Genomic DNA, 12,266 nt, shown 5'->3' with positions numbered 1-12,266 from the left:
ACATAACCAGAAGAAATTAAACATGCATGGGAGGATAAAGGTGTTTTTCAGTCAGCTGATTTGGGAAAAACAACTTGAGGTCAAAAACCTCAACAAGTAATCTTTAGGTAGGCTTAAATGAAATGTCATTTTTCAGAAATGCACATGTGATCAGCATTTGGAACAACCTAAAACCAGCATTATGCAATGATTATGAAGTGGTGACCAAAACAGCTAAATAGACCAGAAAGATAAAAGGTATTAAACTGGGTCTATTCTTAATTTGTATTCACTTTGAAATAAAGTCCCATGTCTCTGACAGAAAGGGAGCAGAAAATATATTTCCTTTGAAATGTGTTTACACATGAAAAAATAACCAGTCCACTAACTTGATTTGTCCCCATATGTAGAGAACCCACATGAAGTTTGAAGGTTTCATAACTTTGGGTTGTTAGCAGTATGAAATCAGCATGCAAAGATAACTCGGGTCAGGAGACACACAGGAGGGAAGTAAAACGGGAACTGACTCATCTCTGCCAGTATCTGTGTGATAAATGCATTTATGTCAAAGTTGATGATGGACTTCAAATACAAACATGTATGTTTATCATGCATTAACTCTTTAATTTTAGTGTAGGTGCTCAGGTCTTTTGGATGATCATTGACACGGTGCAGTGAAAATAGGCTCTTACGATAGTTAAGTAAGTGAAGATAGTAAGTGAAAAGAATCCAGGAACGATGAAATATATGTGTATGTGTGTGTGTATATATATATATATATAATGTGTAAAGAATTAAGTAAAAATAACCTTAAATTGGGACATTGGGGATTGCCAGAAATACAGAATATATTTACGGAAAAAATTAGGGGGCTTGGGGAAATAACAGGGAAGTTAATTGTTTTAATAAAATCTATACATAAAACGAATTTATAATATAAATTTAAAAGATATATATATATGACAAAGTCAAAATATAATAATAAATACATAATTTTAAGGAAATGAGTAGATCTATACAATGTAAGGCAAAATAATACAGAAATTAATACAGGAATAACAAATAAAAAAATAAAGAAATTAAATTAATTCCAATTTAAACAACAAATCAGATTTAAGAATGAGTATAAAAGTAAATAAATAGCTAAATTGAGACAAGCTTAAATAAATGTAGTTCATGCAGTTATTTATTTAGCCGTTTATATATTTTTGTATTTGCAATTTATTTAGGATTATGAGTTTCGGTTAGAAAATCACAATAGTGACCTGCGAACGTTAGCGCCATCTATCGATAGCTAATATTAGCACGTTCTGCTAGCGGCTAACTCCAGGCCGCACTGCATGATGGTCTGTTTCGACCAACGTAGTTCTGTTAGTGTATCACGTGACGGAAGTGAATGAGAATCTTCACTTGACATTTCAAACAGCCCTGCAACATGGCCGACTAACTACAAAGGGCCCTACATAGTGAACGAGTGGACAGTTGGCCAATGCAACGTAAAGGGGGCGTAACTTCTAAGTACAAAGATGGCGGCATGTTAGTGCGTCACTGAACGGCTGAGGTGAAGTTACATTTACCTCTTAATTAAAAAAATAAATTAAATTAAAACAAATAAATAAATAAATAAAAAATAATTTAATGCTGTTTGAAGGTGCACTTCCGGTGACCAAACTACTTAATTTTAGTGATTATTGGACATTTCCCCCCTAACAGCTTTATTATTTTCACTCCAGACTTTACCTTTTCTCGTCACGTGTTATCACCTCTCTGGGGGTAATGGTGTAAACACTGACTTTATGTTCTGCTTGCTTCGGGATGATTGGAAAATGCAAAGAAAGAAAGAAAACTAACCGGAGCTGCATTTCTTCATCATGAATGATTGATGAAGAGGTCATTGGAAGTTTGACTTTAAATGTTCACGAAACAAACCACAACCCAGAGTTTTGAATTAAAAGGAAACAAACCTTTCAGCTTAATTATGCTGCACCTACACGCGTACCAGGCCTGTGTGTAGATTTATGCCTATAAATAAAATAAATTCAGTTTTTGTTTCTTCCTCTTTAACCAGAGGAGGAAGAATAGTTCCAGGAGGAGTGTCCAGGTTATTGATATCGTCTCCGGGTAAGCAGCAGCTCTACAGAGGTAAACTGTTTTACATTATATTTAAATACCGATACATGCTTTCAGCTTCATTTTCTTATATTCACCACCTTTCTTAAGTTTGCAGTAACGCAGTTTGACGGTTTGTTATGATCTCAAACAGGCGCTCTGCTCAGTCTGTGGTCCAGAAATAGCTCCCAGCAGCTCCTATTAATAACAGCAGACGTTTGGCTGTTGTGGCTGATTTAATCCCTTTTCTCTCCTGTAGAACTGCACATTAATACCTCTGATTCCTGATTTCAACATGTTGTAGAGGCATTCATAAAGCTGAGTCGGAGTCTTTGTAAATCGTGTTGTCCTGATCTCAACTCACTCAGTTCTGCCCCCTTATGGTCACTTTTAGAGTATATGCTCCTTACGCTTCAAAATAATGATTGTGAGGTATTCACAGAAGATTAAACTAAAGTTCATTAAAAGTGAAAAAGGGCTTTTATTTAAATAAGTTAGTTTAAAACTAGGGCTGGGCAACGATTAAAATGTTTAATCTAATTAATCACATGATTTCCCTGATTAATCACAATTAATCGCATTTGTGCGCAAAATCCAAAAATGAATCCAAAAGTAGTGTATAGCTTTTAGCATTTAGTTTTATTTTAAATGTGCTGCCATATGAATGAAAGTGCCATAACATTTGTTGTGCAAACACACTTTTAACATCAGCATCTTTCTGTAGTTTTTATGTAGAAGCCTCGCTCCACTCTCTGTTTCCTTGAATGACTTGCTGCTATCAGTTGTGTGTTTTGCCTTTAAGTGATATTTTAGACTGGAACTACTACGCTGAGAAGACAATTCAACTTGGCAGTGTTTACAGATGACTTTGGTTCTGTCGACTCCGCCGTCTGGAAGAACTTTAACATGAAAATGGCCGAGTAAAAGTTCCGTACCCTTCTCCATGTTTGGTGGATCCGCCGATTACTTTCTTTTCCTGTTCCACAGCAGACAGCAGCAGACTTTTACAAAATAAAAGCCTGAGAGCAACAGACTTTTACAATAATAAAATAAATAATAAAACCTGCGCTAATGCGCGATAAAATATTTGTCGGTGTTAAATAATTAGCGAGTTAACTCGTTATTATTGAGTTAACTCGCCCAGCCCTAGTTTTTACTGTAATGGCGAAGTGCTGCCTGCAATGACTGTCTCCATCCCGTCTCCTCTCGGTCTTCCAGCAGGTAGCATCTCATGTCCTCTCCAGAGATCGCCTCCCTCTCATGGGGCCACATGAAGGTGAAGGGATGCTCCTCCAGCTACAAGGACTGTAAGGTCTGGCCTGGAGGCAGCCGGGCCTGGGACTGGAGGGAGACTGGGACTGATGTGAGTAAACCAGAATATGGACAGAACTTTGCTCCAGGAGCAGATGTATAGATATAGATGGATGGATGGATGGATGGATGGATGGATAGATAGATAGATGGATAAGTGGATGGGTGGATGGATGGATGGATGGATGGATAGATGGATAAGTGGATGGATGGATAGATGGATGGATGGATAGATAGATGGATAAGTGGATGGGTGGATGGATGGATGGATGGATGGATGGATAGATGGATAAGTGGATAGATGGATGGATGGATGGATGGATGGATGGATGGATGGATAGATGGATAAGTGGATAGATGGATGGATGGATGGATAAGTGGATGGATGGATAGATGGATGGATGGATGGATGGATGGGTGGATGGATGGATAAATAGATAGATGGATGGATGATAAGTGGATGGGTGGATGGATAAGTGGATGGATGGATGGATGGATGGATAAGTGGATGGATGGATGGATGGATGGATGGATGGATGGATGGATGGATGGATGGATAAGTGGATGGGTGGATGGATAAGTGGATGGATGGATGGATGGATGGATGGATGGATGGATAAGTGGATGGATGGATGGATGGATGGATGGATGGATGGATGGATGGATGGATAAATAGATAGATGGATGGATGATAAGTGGATGGGTGGATGGATAAGTGGATGGATGGATGGATGGATGGATGGATGGATAAATAGATGGATGGATGGATGGATGGATAAGTGGATGGGTGGATGGATGGATGGATGGATGGATAAGTGGATAGATGGATAGATGGATGGATTAATGGATAAATAGATAGATGGATGGATGATAAGTGGATGGGTGGATGGATAAGTGGATGGATGGATGGATGGATGGATGGATGGATGGATAAGTGGATGGGTGGATGGATGGATGGATGGATGAATAAGTGGATAGATGGATAAGTGGATGGATGGATGGATGGATGGATAAATAGATAGATGGATGGATGGATGGATAAGTGGATGGGTGGATGGATGGATGGATGGATAAGTGGATAGATGGATAGATGGATGGATTAATGGATAAATAGATAGATGGATGGATGATAAGTGGATGGATGGATGGATGGATGGATAAGTGGATGGGTGGATGGATGGATGGATGGATGGATGGATGGATAAGTGGATAGATGGATAAGTGGATGGATGGATAAGTGGATAGATGGATGGATAAGTGGATGGATGGATAAGTGGATAGATAGATGGATGGATGGATGGATTAATGGATAAATAGATAGATGGATGGATGATAAGTGGATGGGTGGATGGATAAGTGGATGGATGGATGGATGGATGGATGGATAAGTGGATGGGTGGATGGATGGATGGATGGATGGATGGATGGATGGATAAGTGGATAGATGGATAAGTGGATGGATGGATGGATGGATGGATAAGTGGATAGATGGATGGATAAGTGGATGGATGGATAAGTGGATAGATAGATGGATGGATGGATGGATTAATGGATAAATAGATAGATGGATGGATGATAAGTGGATGGGTGGATGGATAAGTGGATGGATGGATGGATGGATGGATGGATGGATGGATAAGTGGATGGGTGGATGGATGGATGGATGGATGGATGGATAAGTGGATAGATGGATAAGTGGATGGATGGATGGATGGATGGATAAGTGGATGGATGGATAAGTGGATAGATGGATGGATGGATGGATAAGTGGATAGATGGATGGATGGATGGATGGATGGATAAGTGGATGGGTGGATGGATGGATGGATGGATGGATGGATGGATGGATGGATGGATGGATAAGTGGATGGATGGATGGATGGATGGATGGATGGATGGATGGATAAATAGATAGATGGATGGATGGATGGATGGATGGATGGATAAATAGATAGATGGATGGATGATAAGTGGATGGGTGGATGGATAAATAGATAGATGGATGGATGATAAGTGGATGGGTGGATGGATAAGTGGATGGATGGATGGATGGATGGATGGATAAATAGATAGATGGATGGATGGATGGATGGATAAGTGGATGGGTGGATGGATGGATGGATGGATGGATAAGTGGATAGATGGATAGATGGATGGATGGATGGATAAATAGATAGATGGATGGATGGATGGATTAATGGATAAATAGATAGATGGATGGATGATAAGTGGATGGGTGGATGGATAAGTGGATGGATGGATGGATAAGTGGATGGGTGGATGGATGGATGGATGGATGGATGGATAAGTGGATAGATGGATAAGTGGATGGATGGATGGATGGATAAGTGGATAGATGGATGGATGGATGGATGAATAAGTGGATAGATGGATGGATGGATGGATGGATAGATGGATGGATGGATGGATGGATGGATGGATGGAATGAACATGGCATGATGTGCATTTTTCTGTCCAGCATTACCCAGGAGTGCAACCTGCCGACCTGGAGGAGGTGCTGAAAAAAGGAATAGACCTGCTGGTCATCGGCAGAGGCATGAGCGAGGCTCTGCAGGTGAGACATCTGCAAAAATAATCATTTATTCAGTAAAAATACTTATTTATACACATTTGGACTGGTGTAGAGGCATTAGATGTGTAGTACTGATGGTAGAGCTCTTTTCCAAACTCATCTGTGTTGTTCTTCGGAGGGTCAGGGTCCCCTGTGAGGGTGACAAGCAGCCTGTGTAGACTGACTGACGGAGCAGGTAACGCTCCTGTTATAGAGCTCATTTATGTTTTCTGGGCCGTCTTCCCCTCTAAGGTCCCCTCCCCCACTCTGGACTTTGTGAAGCAGAACGGTGTCGATGTCAGAGTCCTCCAGACTGAGAAAGCTGTGGCCGAATACAACAAACTGGCTGTCCAGGGCGCCAAAGTGGGCGGGGTCTTCCACTCCACCTGTTGATGACCTCATGCTTGCCTGAATGTTAACCAGCTCAGATGATCTACACAAAGCAGTAAAGAGGAGGGGGGGGGCATCTATTTAGCAGCTTATTCCACTACTTGCAGTTCTATCAGCATCTAAATCAAAAGCAGGATTGTCACTGTTTCCCAGCTCTGAGTGCTTTTAAAAGCAAAAAGTGTGCCGCCGTGCTCTGTAGGATTGTTTAACTCTTCTTCAGTTTTGAAAAACTACATCTGCAAACACCCAGATCCAAGCAGAATAATTGGTGAAAAGTGCTGCTGCTTTTGGAAATTAAAAAGGGGGATTTAGGACCTTTAAGAAGATTTCTGATCAGTTTTTATTTCTAATGATTTTTCTACTGTGTTTAAAAAGCAGCAGCACCTCAGAAGACCGTTGAGTGTTCCACTCCAGATGTTTTACACACATTAATCAGAAATGTTTAAATCAAACTTAAGATGTCAAAGATTGTGTTTGAACAACGTTATTTTTTGTAAGAGTGAACTTTTATTTCTTTTTCTTTGCTGCACAGAATAAACGTATGAAATTCATTTCCGTCAAGTGTTACGAAAAGTATTTAATTTACAATCTGACACACAGAAGGTGTGAAAAAAAACGTGGCTCCGCCCTCTGCACAGCTTTTAAAAAGCCGTTTCTCCGGATGCCTTTAACGTCGGGCAGGTTTGGGCATGATGAAGACTTTAACTGCTTTGCTGAACGGAATTGTTCCCTCAACAGCGGCCTCTGCTGGCGGCAGGGCGTCGATGCTGTCGCTCCACGCCGGCTTGTTGCTGGAGGCGGAGGAGAGGGAGCCTGAGGAGGAGCTGTAGGCCAGCAGGAGGCGCACCTCAATCTGAGACGGCTCTGAGGGAGACAGACAGGCGGGGAGAAGGCAGTGAGAGGCAGGATGTATGTGCTGCTGATGCTGGAGAACAGAGAGCACGCAGGGAAGATCTTTCACGTCCGGTTTACAGAAGATGGGGAAAGAAATGTTTGTTTCACTGACCTGTCCACGCAGTGTGTGAGAGGTAAACCTGTGTGATGAGTCTGTGTCGGTCAGGTCCAGGTTTTCTGAAGTCACCGGGTTTGGGATGGATCACGTGACTCTGGCCATCTGGATACAGAACCTGCAGATGGGAACGATGCACAGAAAGCAGGCGATTGAACGTTTGAACCTTTAAGTTGCTGACACGCGTCCACAGCTTAAAGCAGCTCACCCAGGACGGATGTTAAAACTAGGGCTGGGCGAGTTAACTCGTTATTATTTAATGCCGATGAATATTTTCATCGAGCATTAACGCAGGTTTTATTTATTTATTTTTTCATTAAAAAAAATAAATAAATAAAATTTGTGGGGGGGCTATTGTGCCTTTAATGGAAAGTTCAGAGAGACAGGGGGCAGAGAGAGGGGGAACAACACGCAGCACAGGGCCGTCCGATGCGGGACTTGAACCGGGGCCAGCTGCAGCGAGGACTATAGCCTCTGTACATGGGGCGGCTGCTCAACCCACTACGCCACAAACCACCCCTGTTTTATTATTTATTTTATTTTGTAAAAGTCTGCTGCTCACAGGCTTTTATTTTTGGATTCATTTTTGGATTCTGCGTACAAATGCGATTAATCGTGATTAATCAGGGAAACCATGTGATTAGTTAGATTAAACATTTTAATCGTTGAGTTAACTCGTTATTATCGCATTAACTTGTTAATTATTTAACGCTGATGCATATTTTATCACGCATTAACGCAGGTTTTATTATTTATTTTATTATTGTAAAAGTCTGTTGCTCACAGGCTTTTATTTTGTAAAAGTCTGTTGCTGTCTGCTGTGGAACAGGAAAAGAAAGTAATCGGCGGATCCACCAAACATGGAGAAGGGTACGGAACTTTTACTCGGCCATTTTCATTTTAAAGTTCTTCCAGACGGCGGAGTCGACAGAACCAAAGTCATCTGTAAACACTGCCAAGTTGAATTGTCTTCTCAGCGTAGTAGTTCCAGTCTAAAAACTCCTTAAAGGTAGGGTAGGAGATCCTGGATTTTGAGTCCAGCGAAGCTGCATTTTGAAAATACACAGGTAAAAAGTCCCAACCCTTTACTTCACTTTCCCCCCGAAGGCACGCCTCTAGAGTACATGCACGAGCACGAAGGTGCACGAGCGCTGTTCTGACAGCAAGCATCGATCGTTGCCGTATTTAGTATTTAGTATATGCTAACTATACGTTTAATAATGCTAGGTGCTAGCCAAGCTGGCTCTAGTTTAGCTTCCTGCCAAGCTTCTGGACGTGTAATTCGTTCACGGAGCAGGGTACGCGCACAGGGGGAAGGAGGGGGAGGGAGGAGCAGATTGCAGTTTGATAGACGCATCTGAATCCAATCATTGTGAACGGTCCGTTCACAATGATTGGATACTGTTTTTCCTAGATTGTACGTTCTAGAGGCCACTAAAACTTTTCATATTCGTGTCAAAACTTTTAATTAATTGGTTGCAATGGGGGTGTGAAGAGTATTTCAAGCAATATGTAAAAAAATGTTCCAGAAAAAGATCCCCTACCCCGCCTTTAAAGGCAAAACACACAACTGATAGCAGCAAGTCATTCAAGGAAACAGACAGTGGAGCGAGGCTTCTACATAAAAACTACAGAAAGATGCTGATGTTAAAAGTGTGTTTGCACAACAAATGTTATGGCACTTTCATTCATATGGCAGCAAATTTAAAATAAAACTAAATGCTAAAAGCTATACGCTACTTATAAATTCATTTTGGGATTTTGCGTACAAATGCGATTAATCGAGATTAATCGGGGAAATCATGTGATTAATTAGATTAAACATTTTAATTGTTGCCCAGCCCTACTTAAAACCAAACACAAACATCGGGCATCACTGACCTGCACTTTTACAGTGTTTTGCGGGTCCTGGACGTGCTCCAACGTGGCGTCGATGTCTAGCGCCACCACCAGGCCGGACGTGAACCTGAGCGGGTTGTCCGACTCCCCTGTCGGCTCTATGATGGTGGCTGTGGCCTGATGGATCTGTTATGAAGAAACTCGGGTTATGGAATCATACCGAAGCCATTACTGGGTGTAAAAAACAGATATTTATTCCTAATTTCCCTGTTTTACTACACCTGTTCAGGCAGCCTGAGCTGCAGCAGGCCGCTCTGTCTGAGGGTGGTTTGGAGGATCTTTACCAGCTCCACTGGTTTACAGGACGACAGCCGGGGCATTAGTTCTAAAAGTTTATCCACAAAGCTGTCCTGCAGGTGGGGCAGCTCTGTCAGGAACAGCCTGGGGTGTGCAGGGAGGAGAAATCCTAACTGAAGCTCAACCAAAACATTATCCAAACCAGGACGAGAGATGAGAACACTGGCAGTAAAGTAAACATGCACACACATTCCTGAGGAGATAGAGTTTGGAGAAGAGTCTCAGCACAGGAATAGATAAAGATCTTACCTCTGAAATGACTCGACCTCCTGCAGAAACTTCTCACAGCTGCTGATGAGCGGATCCAACCTGAGGAGAAAGAATGGTCTGAACAGACTGCTGCTGCATGCGTGCAGGAGTGTGCGTTTTATCAAAGTGTGTTTTCTGACCCCTGTCTGGAGCGCGCCATCAGGATGAGCTGCAGGGCTTTGGCCTGCAGGCGGACGTGATGAACAGTGGCCACCTGTCGGCTCTCCAATCCGCTGTACAGAAACTCCAACTTGTAGGTTTCCTCCAAGATCTATAAAAGAAAAAAAGAAAAAGAAAAGTCACTTAAAATGAAGTTATTGGTATCATGATGCTGGTGAGAGTGTGTGTGTGTGTGTGTGTGTGTGTGTGTGCCGACCTGCTGAGCTGCCGCCGTGGCCATGACGTTCTGTTTGAGGCAGAGAGGCACGGCCATGTTCCACAGCTTCTCCTGCAGAGCCTGAGGAAGCACAACGTCTTACTTTGTAAATTAGGCCTAGGCAACGATTAAAATGTTTAATCTAGTTAATCACATGATTTCCCTGATTAATCACGATTAATCGTGATTAGGCTGCTGGTAACAAAGTGCCTTAAGATACAATTTAAAACTGGTTCTAAATTTTCTGTTATGTCGAGACAAAACACTCATCCCTTGAGTTAGGGAAAAACTACAACTGAGTGCTTTGAAATGTCACTGCAGATGGGAGGCCTGTTTGGGTTTTTACTAGGGCTGGGAAACGATTAAAATGTTTAATCTAATTAATCACATGATTTCCCTGATTAATCACATTTGTACGCAAAATCCAAAAATGAATCCAAAAGTAGTGTACAGCTTTTAGCATTTAGCTTTATTTTAAATGTGCTGCCATATGAATGAAAGTGCCATAACATTTGTTGTGCAAACACACTTTTAACATCAGCATCTTTCTGTAGTTTTTATGTAGAAGCCTCGCTCCACTGTCTGTTTCCTTGAATGACTTGCTGCTATCAGTTGTGTGTTTTGCCTTTAAGTGATATTTTAGACTGGAACTACTACGCTGAGAAGACAATTCAACTTGGCTGTAAATGCAGGAGTTTTTTTTAAATTTATTTTTAAATACGTGCTTTTATGTTGAAAGAAGTAAAACAGGAAGTAGCGCCGGTTAGCTCCGTTAGCTTCACACCTGTAGCGGTGATGTTAGCTGCTAGTTTATCTTTATTTTATTACTCCATGCTTCGTGGTGTTTGCTGTAACTGTGTGAATGTGATGCATTCAACAGACTTTTACAATAATATAACCTGCGTTAATATGCGATAAAATATTTATCTGCGTTAAATAATTAACAAGTTAACGCGATAATAACGAGTTAACTCGCCCAGCCCTATTTGTAACCATCATTCTGAAAGTGTAACACACGTAACTGCACACACACTCTCCCACCTTCATGAGCAGCAGCTGGCAGCGCAGGTACGTGGCGCAGAAATCAGCCGCTCCGGCAAGTTCCGTCTGCAGCTCGCCGAGCCGCCGCAGGTCTCTGACGGACAGACGGGAGCTCGTTAATGCTTAATTAGGGAAACATCCAAAACATTTCTGCATCCGAGCTCTGAGGCGTGTGATCACCGTATGGTGAGGTCCAGCAGGTCCTGAGCTCCGGGCGTTTCCAGGTTCTGGATGGTGCTGACTCTGCTGAGACTCTGCAGAAGGAAGAGTTGGGCCGACTCCACAGAACCGGAACCGCAGTCCGAATCCACAGACTCCAGGCTGTACACCTGCTTCCTGCCCGGCAACTGAAACACACGACAGTTCCAGAAGTCAGCGCCTCTGGTCCAAACTACGAACCAGATTTAAGCATCGGAGCCTCGAAATGCAGAAACTGACACGTCAGTGAAGATTTTCTATGATTATCATCATTTTCTAATTAACTTTACATGAAGCAATATTCTAAGTTTTACTTCTATTTAAAAAATAAAGCAATAAAATATACATTCCGTTGATTTAAAATGATTTTATTTTAATTCTTCATTTATTTAACATATTTTTTCATATTTTATTTCTATACACTGCTCCAATTTCATCTCCTATGACCGACTTCCTTCTGTGAGCCAGATTGTCTCTTCAATGATGAATGAGTCTTTTCCCCAGGAACTGAACTTTTGTGGCAGTTCCTACAACACAGCCCGGCTTTCTGCGTGCTCGCCGTTTGATAAAACCCGAACCTGTGCTCAGAGATAACGGTGGTTCTGACCGTTCCTTGTTAATACAGGTTTTCCTCTTCAGGATCTGTGGGTGTTTATGTGTCATTTGAAGCATCTGCAACACAAAATTCACCCACCGGAATAAGAATTGAACTATTCAACAGGTTCAATGTCGAAAGGAAAACATCTCGTGTGCGATGAACATCTAACCAGCTTTTCAGATCAGGGTTGAATAATTGATTTTCTGCCATTTATTTGACAATCCAACTTTTATTAAAT

The 12,266-nt window shown here is 41.8% G+C and overlaps 2 protein-coding genes across 4 annotated transcripts in view; one reads left to right on the top strand and one right to left on the bottom strand.

The window, feature by feature from the left end:
- The first annotated feature begins 2,029 nt into the window (after positions 1-2,029).
- aamdc (adipogenesis associated, Mth938 domain containing) lies at positions 2,030-6,912 on the top strand. Of its 3 annotated transcripts, none has more exons than XM_075472795.1 (4): positions 2,030-2,121; positions 3,310-3,451; positions 5,879-5,974; positions 6,224-6,912. In XM_075472795.1, the coding sequence occupies exons 2-4, from the start codon at positions 3,320-3,322 to the stop codon at positions 6,362-6,364; spliced, it is 369 nt and encodes a 122-aa protein (XP_075328910.1). In that variant the 5' UTR covers positions 2,030-2,121; positions 3,310-3,319; the 3' UTR covers positions 6,365-6,912. The 3 variants fall into 3 exon arrangements, with proteins under 3 accessions (XP_075328910.1, XP_075328909.1, XP_075328911.1); XM_075472794.1 differs by having other exon boundaries at positions 3,307-3,451; XM_075472796.1 differs by having other exon boundaries at positions 2,044-2,100; positions 3,307-3,451.
- Positions 6,846-12,266, bottom strand: part of ints4 (integrator complex subunit 4) — a 15,183-nt gene continuing 9,762 nt past the window's right edge. Inside the window, exons 16-24 of the mRNA XM_075472793.1 lie at positions 11,413-11,579; positions 11,233-11,326; positions 10,192-10,272; positions 9,956-10,086; positions 9,816-9,875; positions 9,491-9,650; positions 9,252-9,395; positions 7,368-7,488; positions 6,846-7,225 (exon numbers count right to left, since the gene is read on the bottom strand). Of these exons, the coding sequence (XP_075328908.1) occupies positions 7,029-7,225; positions 7,368-7,488; positions 9,252-9,395; positions 9,491-9,650; positions 9,816-9,875; positions 9,956-10,086; positions 10,192-10,272; positions 11,233-11,326; positions 11,413-11,579 (1,155 nt within the window). The 3' untranslated portion in view covers positions 6,846-7,028. The remainder of the gene's footprint in view (positions 7,226-7,367; positions 7,489-9,251; positions 9,396-9,490; positions 9,651-9,815; positions 9,876-9,955; positions 10,087-10,191; positions 10,273-11,232; positions 11,327-11,412; positions 11,580-12,266) is intronic.

The sequence above is a fragment of the Odontesthes bonariensis genome, chromosome 9 (genome assembly GCF_027942865.1).
Source record: "Odontesthes bonariensis isolate fOdoBon6 chromosome 9, fOdoBon6.hap1, whole genome shotgun sequence".
NCBI classification, from domain to species: domain Eukaryota; kingdom Metazoa; phylum Chordata; class Actinopteri; order Atheriniformes; family Atherinopsidae; genus Odontesthes; species Odontesthes bonariensis.
Note: the sequence above shows the minus strand (reverse complement) of the source record. Positions and strands in the feature narration are given on the sequence as shown.